The following is a 16255-nucleotide window of genomic DNA, read 5'->3' as shown; positions in this document are numbered from 1 at the left end:
AATGGCACAATTACATCTTTCCATTACTGCATGGGTTTGAAATGACACTGCTGAATAATATCAGAAAATCTGTTTTTGTGGTTGTAAGGTGTTCTGGAATGTGGAAAGCTCTGCACTTGGTCTGCCGCCTTTGCGTTATAGCGGTAATTCCAATAATTTGTTTTTAACTGCACAAAAATACTTTCTATATTAGTACTATGAACTCAGTAGACAGATTGCACCCCATTACATTTTTAAGTAGAGCTTGAAAAGAAAATACAAGCTCCACAGCAACATAGCTGGGAGTAAAGCTGACCGGTATCTTTGCTATACAAGTGCTGCTGCTGCTGCTGCGTGCAGGAGCAATGCACACGTTATGAACTTGTCTGTGCTACATGGAAATTGCCAAGATGTTCACTGAGGTAGCTGCTGGAGTGAAGCACAAGGCAGTGGTAAACCATTTCCACTGGTAGTTTTAATTTATGTTTTAATTTATGTGTAAATGATTATTGGGCAAGACAAGGAAAAAAAAACCACAAAAAAAAAAAGATTTCTCTTTCAGAAGAACCAGTTATATCAAGGCAGTTCTCGGAAACTCCTGGCTAACTGACAACCTCATTTCTTCAGTAATACCAGAGTGACAGCGAGGATTTTCCAGCCTCAACACTTTCTCCCTGGGCTGCAAAAAAATGCCTCCATTGTATTCCTTAGGAGTATTATCTGTTAAAGCCCACCAAGAACAAGCAACCGTGGTTTCATATGGGAACTACGTACTGTTACGGTACTGGAAAAATTAGTGCAAGACCTGATGTTAAAATTTAAATACATCATGAATGCAAAGGAAGGTTTTCACAATGTTTTAAATTACAGAGGCTTTTTAATGTTTTTTTGTTCAAAAACATCTCTGTCTGTTGTGCCAACACAGAGGCGTTGGACCCTTATGGAGGCCTTGAGCAGTACGTTAACACTGTAACAGTAGTCATCATCTAGGCTTAAGATGAACAGATCAAACATCCAGTTTAGGGCAAATTTACAGCTCTATTTTACAGAATCTTTAAAAAAAGTAAGTTCAGCTTCTGCACAAAGCTCTCCTATATCCACATGCAAGTATGGGCTCTTGACCTTTCTGTGTTAGACTACATTTTACTCATAGATAAAGGAAAACAAGTTTCTGGATGATTCTGCATTTTATACATCTCCGCTTCTTGCGAATACAGGTCTGAAATTCAAGTAGCTGGAAGGAGTGCACAAAGCCACGTATTAAAATCTCCACTCTACAGTCAGGTTCAAGAAAAAAAAATCTCATGCATGCTAAGTGCCATTTTATTCCAAGTGTCCCTCCATTTCAGTGTTTGGTGAAGGGCAATCCATCCTCGCTGAAGCCAAAAAAATTGTCAGAGGGAGAAAGAAAAATGCTGAGGGATGTGCAACCCCATGGAGCATTTCTTTGAATATACATTAAGGAAATAAGTCACGTTGTTTTCTAGCAAACTAGAAAACAAAGCAGTTTGATGTATTTCAAAAGTCCAGTGAATTTTGTGGAAACAGTGCCCTTACCAACTGCTCTCCTTGAAATCCGCTGCACTCCCACAGGAGTGGTGCAGGCTCTTCCTCACAGCCAGGAGGACATGACCAATTTTTGATGAGCTGGATACAAAAAACTGCTAGTCCAGCTGCATTTGTTCTCGGCTTCATTTGCAGCTGGCTTGCAGTCGGAGCCAGCTGAAACCATCCTCAGAGCATTTCACAACCACGTATCAGCCTGTGCAAACTGGAGCTTCAGAGCAAATTCTGGGGGTCAAACATTCAAGGTTGCCCTGTTTTGCCTCAAAAGGGCACTCTAGCATCTTTTTTCCCCAATTCTTAGGAAACTATTAATATGACAGTATTTGCTGTTTAAATTGCTAGGTTCTTTTCTGACCGCCCACGTATAAAAGAAGCGAGAGGTCTGTGTAGCCATGGCTCTATGCCTTATGGCATCACACGCAGCAGTGGAGGATGCAGGTACTCGTTCTTCCCAATGGATAGCTTTGTATGGGCAGAGCAGTGAGGAATCAACCCTTGCTACTGCTGTGCTCCCAGCCTTCGTAAGTATTAAGCTATGCAGCTAAATCTTGCCATTTGAATATTGCTTTTGCATGATTAAATGTACACATTCAAATGAGTACACCAGATTTAAGCTCCTGTCTCTCTGCTATTCCTTATTATAAAAATCAGTATTTATCATTATTCATATATAAATATTAGCTTGTATTCGATGGTCAAATGACTCTTCCAAAACTAAAGTTGTACAATAAAAGAAAAAAACTCAGAAGGGAGAAGAAAGTTCTACCTGAAAAATGAACTATATGAAATACCAGCCAATGGGTAACTTTAAGCGGTGTGCTCAAAACTGCATCACCACTGAACTCTGAATAACATGCTGAAGGGAGGAATTCCTTTCTCTTTCTGAAATCACAGAAAAGAACAGAAAGAAATCCTTGGCTGTTGGCTCAACACAAAGCCTTACCAAATCAACTGTGAGTTTTCCCCTGGGATCAGTTTTTGTCTTTCCACTCACTTTGACCAATTTGCATCAGCACGTGCACAGGCACCCGCACACACACACAAAATGGAAGGCACAGGCCAGAGGAGGGCTACCCTGCCAGCATGACTGGAGCTTGGGGGACTGGGAGCAGATGAGCCTGCAGCTAGAGCAAATGTATTCATTTACACTCTAACTAGATCCAAATTAATTTGTGAAACATTCCCTTTGGGCCTGATAGGCTGTTGAAAGCAAAAGACCATTTGTTTTTCCTACTGACACGTACACTAATTGCTAGGTTCACATCTGCCAGGCTCCTCTTCTCACGGAGGGCTCCTGTCCTCCCTATCTCCGTATCTGCAAGGGTACCACAGTTACATGTTCTCAAAGACCTTTCTGTAACTCCATACCGTGGCAATGCAATCCTACATGTAACTATATAGGCACTGGCAGCATATCTCATCTTTCTTTTGAGAAACTGAGGCTGGCGATGACATCGTTTTGTCTCAAAATGATTTTTTCTGTTTTTATAACGAGCACCACAAGCGCTATCCTGCTTCCCTAATGAAGCACAGTTCATTTTTTGCCTAAAAGATGGTATAGATAGGATAATGCAATTTCTTAATACCATTCCGACTGGATAATATGGCAATCAGAAAATACTCACATTTTAACTTTCAAACTATTATCATGACTGAACAGAAGAATAACTACGGAATAAGGAAAGTAAATTCGCATGGCTGCTTTGCAAGCTGCAAACTACTTCCATTACACTCAGAGATTTAGGAAACAGAGATACTGGACTTCCCTCAGTGAAGCAGGTGAGTATTTCCCTGCATCTGCCCTTTCTTCCTTATCTTGCACATAATAGGTGGTTTGATTTCCAATAGCATTAAATCAAAGGCTTTGGTATGAACACGCTGGACTCCGCTTCCAGTAAGCAGCAGTAAGCAATAGTAAAGTACACATAATAAGGAAAATAATAAATATCAAATTGGTAAAACAGAGAAAAACACAGTGCAACAGAGGGATTTAGAAAAGTCTATAGGTGTAACTTCATTAAAAATAATACAGAATTTTCAAATATGCAATCGTGTAAAAAAGAAACCACAAGATAAATTATTCCAAAATATCTCATAGTTTACCATAAAATACTGAATGTTCAAGCAACTACTGCTTCTTCTGCCGACAATCAAACAAGATAAATATTTGACCATATCTGTGGTAGTTCTGCAACTTTGTAGGACTGCTGGTGTTAATTCCGAAAGAGTCCTCATAAAATACCAGGTGCAATCCATCACAAGAAGCCTATTGCATTTGAGGAAAAAAAGTAATGGGATAAAAGGAATAAGACAACTTTGAAGAAAATAATTAAACCAATTAGTTCAACGGAATTGGGATTTGTATTTTACAAGCAGTTCAGCTCTCACTAGTCGCTCCCCAGAAGGGATTCTTCACTGTCCAATTAGCAAACCTATTAGCAGTTCTGTCCAAATTGTCAGCTAAATACCCTGGGAGAAGTTAGTGATGGACTATTATGAGAAGCCGAGAACCAAGAGGGAGAAGTAAAGGAAAATAGTGAAAAGGGAGAGAGAGAGAGAGGGGAACGCTCCCCTCCTGGCAAACCCTGTTCCTGCCAGCAGCCCCGAGCAGTGGAGATGCTGAATAAGGTGAATGCAGCATTTATCCGTCACCAGGAGGGGTGGCCCCTGCGGACCAACAACATGAGACTTTTGGTGGGTCAGACTTTTCTGTAAGGAATTTTTTCTATGTGAAAAGTTGTGACAATTTAATGATATTTTGTTAATCTGCCCAGGAAAATGCAAGTAAAAACCGGAATGCAGATTTATTTACATCCAGTCACACCATCCTAAATTTCATGTACAATTTAGGTTAAAAAGTCCTCTCAACGTATGCGACAATTTGAACTTATCTATATACGTTCTTTGGAGTTAATTGAGTTAAGCCAGAGCAACATTTGTGATACAGAACAGGCCAAAATCAAACAAAATTTGGCATCGGGCTAATGCAGGCCGGGAGGGAGCACGGGAGGTCTCTGGCGGACCCTCCTGCTCGGAGCAGGCTCAGCTCCGAGGTCAGCCCAGGCCACTCGGCTTCATCCAGTCGAGACCTGAGAACCTCCAAGGACGGAGACCGCACCGCCCCTGCGGGCAGCCTGTGCCCCCCCCCTGACTACGCTCGTGGGGGAAAAAGTGTCTCCTTTCACCCAGGCTGAAACTCTTGCGTTTCAACTTGCGTCCGCCGTCTCTATCTTCTCACCCAGCCCCAATTTAAGGAGCCCGGCTCCACCTCCTCGATGAGCTCCCCACAGGCACTGGGGGCTGCTGTCAGGTCCCCCCGAAGCCGTCTCTGCTCCAGGCTGAACCAGCCCAGCTCCCCCAGCCTCCCCTCGCAGGACCACTGCTCCAGCCCGACCACCTCAGGGGCCTCCCCTACCATTTGTCCAGTGTCTGTCTCGTACTGGGAGCCCCAAGCTGGGCTCAGGACTCGGACACCGTCTAACGACTGATGAGTAAAGGGGATTAATTGCGAACAGGGTGCAGGCCCCTGGGATGACCAGAGCCCATCTCATTCCTTTAGCTACCTTTTCCTAATGCTTTCCAGTTGTTGTTGCATTTACCAACTAATAATTTTGTGTGCTTCAAATCCTAAGCAAATGTCAGCTAAAATACAATTTTTGTCAAGCATCTCCCCCCTAGCTTGTAGCTGTGAACCTGGGTGGGAACTGATGCCCCAAGGCAAGCTTTGGTGTATGCCAGACCCTGCGGAGGAGCCGCTCACCGCACAGAAGTGCTCTGGCACTCTCCAGAGTACCTCTCCCCCCACAGAAAGTCATTCCCTCACGGCAGGGCCCCATGTCTGCAGCAACTGGTCGCCAACACGTGAACTATAGGAGAGTGCACATTATTTCTTGCCTATTTACCCCCACTGACTTCCACAGATTATTCTACCAGGGCACCAGTTTCTAAACATGTTATGTAGCGCTACCACTAGAGTATCACACTGGAGCACAGAAGTTAGTACTTTCCTCATTAAAATATTTTATTCATAAACAAATAATAAAGGTGGAGGCAAATATTTGATGACATGATCGAGTTTTAAAAGATCTCAGAATAAACAGAAGCAATGCAAGCTAATTAGTTATGACAATGTCATATGCTCATAGCAAAACAGGTCTAACCCTGAAAGTATTTGGAACCTTCTACGGCCTTGTCTGAAATACAAAAACACAAGGAAATCAGCCCCATAATTATTTGCTATTGCTTAATAAGGCATCAGGAGTGAGGACTGACCTCCCCAACTTCAGATGTCTAAATGCAGGTTGAGCCAGTCACTGTGGCAGTAAAAAGCAGTCAAAGAAACTGACAATTTTAGGTCTATATTGGGTTAAAACAAACTGAGCTTACAAATTTTCCTTTCTCTCCACTGATTATAAAGGAGCATAGGACAACCTCTGCATTATGCCTCCCATCCCATGATTCACATTGAGATGTGTTCTTGGCCCACCATTTGTGTCAAGTGATACAATTTATCTTAGGTCTCTTACTGTGACCTAAGCAGAAATAAGTGGTATTCGTATGTTCACGCAAACATACCTGCTGTTCAGCTCAAAATGGTAACCAATTAAGTTTCAGCAACCCGTTAGTGTGCTGCACCCTCTGTGAAAAACAAGAGCATTAGGAAAATGACAGCTTAAAACCTGCATCTGTGCTGTGACTGAAGTTACATGACCAGTTAGCACAAATTGAGAAATGCTTAACTCAAGCAGGGTGGGTGCAATGCACTGTTTCAAGTTATTCTATCTGCATAACTATAATGCCCCAAGGTTCCACCTAAGATCAAAGTCCAACTATATTATAGGGTACATAAATTCATAATAACACTTTGTCTGCCGTGGACCGAAACACGCCAGTGCAAGCAGCTGAGGATATTACTACTTCCAGGTGTATACTGCGTCCACGTACGCGGAGGAGATGTTGTGTCTCCTGTAGGAAGGGCAGCAGTAAAGCATAAAGGCTACATCTACGCCACTGCATCTTTCCCTCTGTAGGGGAGCAAAACAGCAGATACCTGGGGTCGCTTCAGCTATGGCTGTTACATTCACTACAGCTGAGTCCTAAAGGAGCAGCCCTTGCTTCAGATAATGTACAAAATAGACACGGCAACAGAGAGGTGAACTGGCTTCTCAAGATCACTCAGACGGTCATGGCATAACCTGGAAGAAAGTCCAGACCAATACACTACACCATACTGTCTCCCAAACTAGCTATTAAATAAAAATCTCTTACTTCTCATAGACAAGCCTTAAAATGGGGCACATATTTATGCAGTAATGCCAACGGCCAGCATCAAACATCTCACTTAAGCTGGGGGCAAAGCCATGGGGTATCAAGTGCATGGTCTTAAAAGACCGAGCAGGTCTCTGGTAAGTCTTACAGAACCAGGGATAGGGGATGAGGGGGGAATTCTTCTCTATTTACTCACATTTAGATCATCATACAGGTACAGAAGTGCCAAAGGGAGGAAAAGGAGGAGTAATTCTTTCCCCTACATTGTGGAACAGTTACAGATATAAGGTGAAGTGACCCTTACTGCTGTTGAGGTCTCAACTCACTGGCCAGTGAATCTACTCTTTGCTCAATACAACCTTCTCCTATCTACAGTCAGTGCCTTACAAATTAACCTCGCTCTCACAGTGACTGGCGGGTGAGGGCTTATTTTCTCCAGTGACAAACAGCTAATGTTTGCCTATTTCAGATCCCTGCATAAGCAAATATTGTTCAAGCACTGAACTCCTAAGCAAGCTGAAAAATGCATTATTTAAAACATGATTGTGTTCCAGCATTGCACAATATTAATATTGCTAAAGCTACTTAATGCTTAAACATCTAATGCATATATATAGTAATTTGATAAATTTTAACTGAACTTTTAAATAACTGTTTTCAGTTATTCTTGAATTACATCACAACAATTTTGGACCAAATGTTTCACTGGTCTCTACGTTTGTGCAGATCGTTGGTTGCACATTCAGTCTCCTCTTCTGCATGACCAAAAATTTCTACTTTTTATGAAGATCTGCTCTTCACTTGGTCTCTCCTGTTAGACAAGGTACACTTCAGTCAGATTTCATTTGTTTTTTCAGTTTGGCAAGACCAGTGAGATATTCATCTCTCCGTTTTCTTCTGGCATCCAGGACTTTTGGAACAACCGGAATTTTTTCAGACATTGCCTGGAACAGAAAATTTAAGATGATTAAATCTCACGTTCCGAGTAAAGTTTCTCACCAGCATTATTTTCCTGCTTTTTCTGCATCAGACCACCAAGTAATCATCCACGCAAACTGTAATTTAGTCTATCACAAGCAATAGGCCACTAATTCTTTACATGGGTGACTGGAAATGAGCTAACCTGTACGAGAAGAAAAGTGCTCCCACTTGGAGAAGGTTGGCCTGAATGTGGCAATGAAGCTGCCTACAGAAACAATAAAGCATCAGCCTCTTCTCTCGGTTTGCCCTACACAGCCACTGTCTAGTCTCCTTGATAATAACCTTTTATTAAGTAGGAAGGAGGCAACCTGGTCATTTCTGTGGCTGAAAACATGCTCTAAACTAAATTCCTGTGTGTGTGTATTTAAAACTGTGATCTCTCTTCTGGCTCCTAATAAATGTAATGAGGGATACCATGTTTATTAAAAACATTTTATCTTAGGAGTGCCAGTTATAATCAAAATGACAGGGGAAGACACATAACAAACCCAGAATTATGATTTTTGTTGTTTATTGGAATATGGGGAAGAGAAAGTACAGTACTATTTGAGGAAACAAAGGTAGAAGTCTGAACAAGTTAGCACGCAAAAATGATATTTAAAACAAAACGGGGGAAAAAAAAGAAGTATTTCTGAGTGCACAAATTTGTCTTAGAAGTGCAAGTTAAATGTATCACTGAAAGGAGAACAAGAGGTAGTAAGCTCTGGCCAGATAGTACATTGTACCAGATTTTCTTTCAAAGAAAAAAAGCTGTTTTGAGAATGCAGGTAGAGATCACAAGGTCATCTTTGCCAAAATAGCACCTGGGGTTTAAAAGGCAAGTGTTGAGAAACTGGGTAAAACCTGCTACCAATGACTAGCATGCTGCAGTCACTCCAGAAAAAAATCAGGGGGAGGGACAGAGGAGTAAGATAAGAAATGTTTAATGTTTTACTCTTAAGAGAGGATTCTTGCAAGCGCATCTTTGGCATTGAAGACTGAAGATAATAAAGGGACACAGAAACAGAGGCTGAAGCGGAATCCAGCTTTCTATAAAGAAACCCAAACTGTTTTGTATCAATTAAAAGCTTCTAATCATGAATAACTCCACAATTATTATTGACTGTTATTATAAGCAGTCTATGTTGTTTAAGCATAAAAGAACCTCTTTCCTTTCTAACATAGCTGATGTTGAAATTGCATCAACATAAATAGGAACAAAGATCCTATCTTCCAGATGGACTGCCTCCATATTTGGAATTAATCTCTGCCAGCTGATCAGGAACAATTCAACACCTACACGTGTTCTTTAGTGAAGCATTAAAAAAGGCAACTATGAAAAGGCAAGAGTTAGGAAATGACAATACTTCAGTTAATTCCTATGGCCATACAAAATAGCTTATATAGCAAGCATAAACAAATTGTGGGCTTCGAAATGTTAACAGACAAACTAGGTCCCAATCCAGCATAGCACTTAAACACATCTTATCTTTAAACATGTAAGTAACCTTACTGGACTGCTCACATGCTTATTTGCACGCATTACAGACTGGAGCTCTAGTTTGTAAAGTATACAAAAACAAGAAAAAGAACACCCAGAAGAAAAAAGCTACATGGTTTATGCAGGAAGATGGAGTAGAAGGAAGACACGGGGAGAAAAGTCATGTAGGAAAGGAAGCTTGGAGCTGTGCATATTATGGCAGAGGACACAGGACAGAAGTGGTAAGAAATAGCGTGGAGGATTTGTCAATGACCCATAGCTGCTAGCAGCTGACGACTCTGTCTCATAATAATGTTACTCAGCTGCTAAATCACTTTCCCTTGATGTATGTCAAAGTGCTTTGGTAAGGGACTTAAACGCATTGTCCTGATCTTTTCGTTTAAAGTACACATTCACACAACAAATACAGACTACAGATACCTCTAAGAGTAAACTGAAATGGTACAAATGTTAAAATAAAAGCCAACATTCTTTGTTCTGCATGTCACTGCATTTATCAACTCCGTATTTACCTGACTGATTTTCTGCTCAATTTCACCTGAAAATTCTGGAACTGGTCCAAAGGTGTTCAGAACAAGTCTCATACCTTCACGGTATCTTTCGCAATAATTTGAAATACCTAAAAATAAGAGCAAAAAATTACATCTCAACAGAAGTTCCTACTTAAGTTCAGAAAGGCTGCCTGTGCTTAAGCACTGTCTTATATCAGAGTCCAAAAAAAGGTGTGCTCTTATGCCTAAGACACCTAATTGTCATGAAGAAAAAACAGACTCTATCCACCACATTTCCATTAAGGTTCATGGAAAAATCATTTAAGACATGCCTTCATTGCAAAACCAATTAATGTTACATACCAGCAGGCAATGCTATGTGAGGGGTGTAGTACACAACCATGGATATACTTGCGCTTTGTTACTTGAGACCAGAAAGCTTCCCCGGCCACAAGGAGAGTGCTCTCACCTCTCCTCTCCTCCTGTTTGGTATATGTCATATCAGTTGAAGCATTCCTGTTATTATTTTTATTGATTGACCTGGAGTGTATCAAGAGCAACATGGCTTGGGGGGAAAGGGTCAAAGGCATGGAGAGCCAGGTGGCCTCCAGTGAAGGAGAAAGGGTTAAGGAGGAACAGATGGATCTTGCAGATCAACACCTTGTACTGCAACTGGGGTTAGTGACAGGGATTTGGCTTTTATGACCACAGGACCCTCTTTGACAGTTGAGCGCTGCTAGGGGGAGACTGCATCCACCTGACAAAGTAGAGAAAAAGCATCTTTGTCAAAAACCTGGCCAATCTGGTGAGAAAAGCTTTATATTAGGAACACTGGAAAAGTGAGAATACAACCCATAGTCAAGTGAGGAAGGGGTGTACCGGGGTGGAAAGAAAAGAGTACAGAGTAACAGGTACAAGAGAAACCTCAACAAAGTACAAAAAAAGGCAGAAGGAGTCCACCTCTAGTGTATGTGCACAAATGTGTGCAGCCTGGGAAACCAGCAGGGGAAATAACAGCTCCATGTGTGGTCACACAACTACAACATTGCTGGAGCAACTGAGGTGTGATGGGATGGCTCTCACAAGTGGAGTGCAGATACACACTTCAGGAAAGACAAGCAGGAAAGACAAGGAGGGGGTGTGCTATCTCTGTAAAGGAGCAGCTCAGATGTATGGGCTATTCTGTGGGATGGGTGACCGGCTGGGTGAGAGCTTGTGGGTCAGCATCAGTGGAGAGGTCAGTAAAGGACAGCATCCTCCAAGGGCAAGAACAGTCCATCCTGATATTCAGGATGACAAGTAAATGTATCAAGAGATTGGCTTGGATGAGCTCCAGTGCAAAAAGGCAGCATACAGGAGGTGGAAGCAGAGAGAGGCTGTAAAGAAGAAATTTAAAAACACTGCCTAGGCATGGTGTTAGGAAAGCCAAAGCTCAGGTCCAGTTGAGACTTTGCCAGGATGTCAAGGGCAACAAGAAGGACTTCCACTGTTACATTAGTAATAGAAGGCTGAACAAGAAAGTGTGGGCTTGTTGCTGAATGAGTGGGTGATTTAGTGACAGGAGAAACAGGTAAAGCAGAGTTCCTCATTGCTTTCTTTGCTTCAGTCTTCACTGACAAGGTCTCCTATACCTCTGTGCTTAGGGGTAGGGTTCAAGGAGGAAGAGTTAGCAGCAGCAGCAGATGATCCAGTCAGTGACTACCTGCAAGAACTCAGCCCCACCTGAGCCCATGGGACGTGACAGACTGTATCCAACGTTATGAGAGAAATGGCCCATGCCCTTGCAAGGATGCTTTCTATTGTATCGTAAAAATCATGCCAGTCAATGCATCATGTCATCATTTGAGATCTCCAGATGACTGAAGGCAAATATTGCACCCATCTTCAGAAAAGGTCAAGAGAACAATCCAGGGTACTACAGGCCAATCAATCTCACTTCTGTCCCTAAGAAAATCAAGGAGCAAGTCCTCTTGAAACAAATTCCTGGGCACAGGAATAAGAAGAAAGTGATTGTGACAGTCAGCATGTAGTCACCAATGGGTACACCAGGGTGTAAATCATGTCTGATTGACCTTGTTGCCTTCTGTGATAAAATCACTGGATTTGTGGAAAATAGGAAAGTAGTGGATATCATTTACCTCAACTTTATAAGGGCATTTGACACTGTCTGCCATGATATTCTTGTATCAAAGTTAGGACATTAAGGTCTACATGCCTGGACAACTAGACAGACAAAAAATGGGTTGGATACTCAGGCTCAGAGGTAGTGGTTAATGGGTTGTACTCTACCTGGAGGCCAGTGAAAGTGGAGTACTGCAGGAATCTATCCTAAGATCTGTACTGCTTAACAGCACTTGCTCATAAAGTCTGTGAATGACACCAAATTGGGTGGGGGTGGGAGGCGGAGGGGGATGGACCAGCTAATACATTGGAGGGCTGGGCTGCCCTTAGACAGGCTGGAGGAATGAGCGAATACAAAACCTTAAAAAATCTGACAAGGACAAATGCAAGAATCCTGCACCTTAGAAGGACGAGCTCCTTGCAACAACACAGGCTTGTGAACCCCAAGAACTCCTGGTCATGGGAGGCAGCAAGCTGAACATGAACCAACAGTGTGCTCTGGCAGCAAAGAGGGCCAGCAACATCCTGGGCTGTGTTAACAACACAGCCAGCAGACTGAAGGAAGTGATTAACCCCCTTTACTCAGCACTCAGTAGGCTGCATCCAGAATACTGCATTCAGTTTGGGATTCCCCAGTACAAGAAAGACATGGACAAACCGCAGCAACTTCAGCAGAGGCCACCAAAATGGTAGGGCCTGGAGCACTTGCCCTGTGAGGAGAGGCTGGGGGAGCTAGGCTTGCTCAGCCTGGAGCAGAAAGGACTTTGAGGGGGACCTAACAGCAGCTCCCCAGTGCCTCAAGGGAGATCACCGAGTAGACGGAGACAGGCTCTTTACAGTTGTTGCACGGCAGGAGGGCAAGAGACAATAGGCATAATTTGAAACGAGAGGTTCAGACTGGATACTCGACCACTGGCACAGGTTGCCCACAGAGGTTGTGCAGTCTCTGGGGGTTTTCAAGACTGGATGAAACCCTGAGCAGCTTGGTCTGATCTCAGAGCTGACCCTGCTGTGAACATCTTAAAAAACATGTGGTCAGAGAACCTGAGAACCAGCTAACTGGTAATAATGGGTAAAATGGGAGTCAAGTAGACCTTGGCTGAATTACAAAAAGGTCGAGCTTCCATCAGCTCCAGTAGGAATTTAAAAAAAATTATTGTTGAGGCACTAGAGAGGAACTGGAATGATACATGCACCAAAAAGAGAAATCGGTCATTTAGCCAGACATATACATCTAGTAGACTTTTTAGTGCTATTAACTACCACATAATCAAGAAAGGATAAGGCAGCCTTTCCCACTGTACATCAATCAAGAAGTCATGAGCTGCACCACAACAGTAAATGAGCAATGCTTGTCTGGCAGTAAGCAAGCCGACGCGATCAAGAATGTGATTATCCTGATGAACACCCTAGATCTGAGAAGGGAAGTTCTGGATATCCACTAAAAGCTTGTAACAATCTTCCTTTTCTGAGAACCTTAGAGACTGAAGAATTTGCATCCTTAACTCTCTTATTATTAGCTAATTATCAAAGCAAAGAGGAGAAAGATGCAGAAGAGAAAGGCAAGCACTTACCGTCACCAACTCTTTCACAAAGACTCAGGAGATCGTACAGACCAAGAAGCATGAACCTGAAGTGCTCACGGTCTTATCCAACCACAAAATGCCGGAAATGTAAGTGAGGTGGCCTGACAACCACACAAAAGAATGCAACTCAGGTCAAGAGTCATTAAGCAGTCTCTTTTCCTGAACAGCTTGTAGACAGTTCCCTGGAATGCAATACTGTGTGATATCAATACCAGGCAAGTCACACCTGTCTAACCCTAGATGGTTGAGGTTGAAAGGTGGATAAATGAATGAAAACCTCTGACTACTGGCAGCTATGAACCATAAACTACAACACTTACACTGCTTAACACGCCTGAAATCGCTGAAGTACAGGTTTCCAAAAGGCCTCTGAGGCCAGTAAGAGTATGGAGAACACTCTTGTTTCTGGACCAAAGACAGAAGAACTTTCAAAGCACAAATGCTCAAGGAAGTATTCAATTTCCTTTAAGAAATTAGCACCCTGAAGTCATGACGACGATCAGATAAACAACTGAAAGGACAGAACAGGAGAACATCTCCATTGCATGAGAGCAATGTGGAGAGATTTGAGAGTATTCAACTCTCTTAAAAAATGGACTGGAAACATTCTCCAGCATCAGAAGAAAGGAGGCCGTGAGAAAACCAGCAGCCTTGTTAAGTAGCTTGAACCTATATTTGGTGCCAGGAGTGTGCCAATCAGCATTTATCCAGCCTGTTCTCTTGTGTTATCTACCCATGGAGCATATGTGTTTCTAGAACACATTCCGGCATGTTCTGGCCTTCTCCAACACAAAAAGGGAGGTCAGCTGGTCATAAAGGTATACTGGTGCTCTAATTATACGTAAATTTAGTATTTTGCTCACTTTTCTTGATTGACACACAGCCAGAAACCTTCAAATTACCCAGTGGGCTCCAAAACATCACTGGCAGGAAGTGAGATTCAGGAAGAGAAGCATTACTGTGGGATGTGGAACAGGCTGTGATATGATCCTGTCTCTTCACTGAGGGAATAAAGCAGAGACCATCCGCCTCCATAAACACTCTGGAAAGGACCACTGGTTATCAGGGTTTACTGGCCATACCCTGTCATTAGCGTAAGTGCTTGCCTATTACATCTTAACAGCTGGGCTCACAGACTTTGGCACCTGAAGCCAACCCAGATCAACCCACAGGGGATATACTATCCACATGAGTAATCTTGGGAACCCAAGACAATTCGGCATGGGACTCATGCACCAACCACAAGACGATGATCTTTACATTTCACCTTGCTCACGTGAGCTTTTTCTTTTACCAGTGAGGAGTCTGAGCAAAAAGTTTGCCCCCACATCACACAACATCATGCGTGAAGTTCCCAGATGTAGAAGTAGAAATGACTGAGGCTGAAGAGTGCAGAACTATGTGGACTTGGGTACACTTACTAACTCACAGCTGCTGGCAGCAGCTGTTGCCAGCTGGACAATCACAAAATCAAAAATGGCAATTCAGTGAAATACGGCAATTCAGTGAAATATGGCAATTCAAGCAAATCCACATGAGCAACTGGCGATGGAAGGAATGCTAAACAGAGCAGTGTCTGTTACCAGTTATTCTGGTGCTTATCCTGCTGACACAGGTCTATGACACCTAGACCAGTGCCAAATAGTTTGGGTTTGGTACTTTTCCAAAAGTACCAAGGGGTACTTTTGAAAAGTACCTGAGGGGAACCTCTCAACCACCTGGTAAGCTTGTGTAATAATACCATAGATCTGAGTAGTTTTGATTTTGGTACAGTCAGGAGAAGGTAGAAGAGAAGACTCTGTGCCAGAAATCTTTTTCACAAGTCTTGATCTAAAGAGATAACATTAGTATTTTGGGAAAGCTGAATGCTTGGAAGTGGCTGATACATCTACCTCTCTATTGTGGTTTAACCCCAGCCAGCAACTAAGCACCACGCAGCCGCTCACTCACTGCCCACCCCGCCCCCAGTGGGATGGGGGAGAAAATTGGGAAAAGAAGTAAAACTCGTGGGTTGAGATAAGAACAGTTTAATAGAACAGAAGAGACTAATAATGATAATGATAACACTAATAAAATGACAACAGTAATAATAAAAGGATTGGAATATACAAATGATGCACAGTGCAACTGATCACCACCTGCTGATCGACACCCAGTTAGTCCCCGAGCAGCGATCCCCCCGCCTCCCACTCCCCCCAGTTTACATACTGGACATGACATCACATGGTATGGAATACCCCATTGGCCAGTTTGGGTCAGCTGCCCTGGCTGTGTGCCCTCCCAACTTCTTGTGCCCCTCCAGCTTTCTCGCTGGCTGGGCATGAGAAGGTGAAAAATCCTTGAATTTAGACTAAACATTACTTAGCAACAACTAAAAACATCAGTGTTACCAACATTCTTCTCATACTGAACTCAAAACATAGCACCGTACCAGCTACTAGGAAGACAATTAACTCTATCCCAGCTGAAACCAGGACACTGGTCAATGTGAATTCCTGAGCTGGAGATGGCCTTCAAAGCTCACTCAGCCAGCTAGTCCTGGAAATTGAGCTCCTACTAGCAGCTCATCTACAGCTTGAATGAATCAGAACAATTTCTGGGTGGGTGTAGCTCATCAATGCAACACAGACATGCCAAATGCAGGTTGGGTAATACAATTCACTCACTGCCTGCAATGTGTGAATGAAAAGAAGCCTTATGCAAAGTCAGCAAAACAGGAAAAGGTAAGAAAAAAAGTTATGGGTCCAGAGAAGAGCAGTAGCATTAGTATAGCTGATCTCAAC

At 42.8% G+C, this 16255-nt stretch overlaps 1 protein-coding gene across 1 annotated transcript in view; it reads right to left on the bottom strand.

The window, feature by feature from the left end:
• Positions 1–5545: 5545 nt before the first annotated feature.
• Positions 5546–16255, bottom strand: part of CRYL1 (crystallin lambda 1) — a 60325-nt gene continuing 49615 nt past the window's right edge. Inside the window, exons 7-8 of the mRNA XM_030042653.2 lie at positions 9787–9893; positions 5546–7757 (exon numbers count right to left, since the gene is read on the bottom strand). Of these exons, the coding sequence (XP_029898513.1) occupies positions 7644–7757; positions 9787–9893 (221 nt within the window). The 3' untranslated portion in view covers positions 5546–7643. The remainder of the gene's footprint in view (positions 7758–9786; positions 9894–16255) is intronic.

The sequence above is a fragment of the Aquila chrysaetos genome, chromosome 19, assembly GCF_900496995.4.
Source record: "Aquila chrysaetos chrysaetos chromosome 19, bAquChr1.4, whole genome shotgun sequence".
Classification (NCBI taxonomy): domain Eukaryota; kingdom Metazoa; phylum Chordata; class Aves; order Accipitriformes; family Accipitridae; genus Aquila; species Aquila chrysaetos.
Note: the sequence above shows the minus strand (reverse complement) of the source record. Positions and strands in the feature narration are given on the sequence as shown.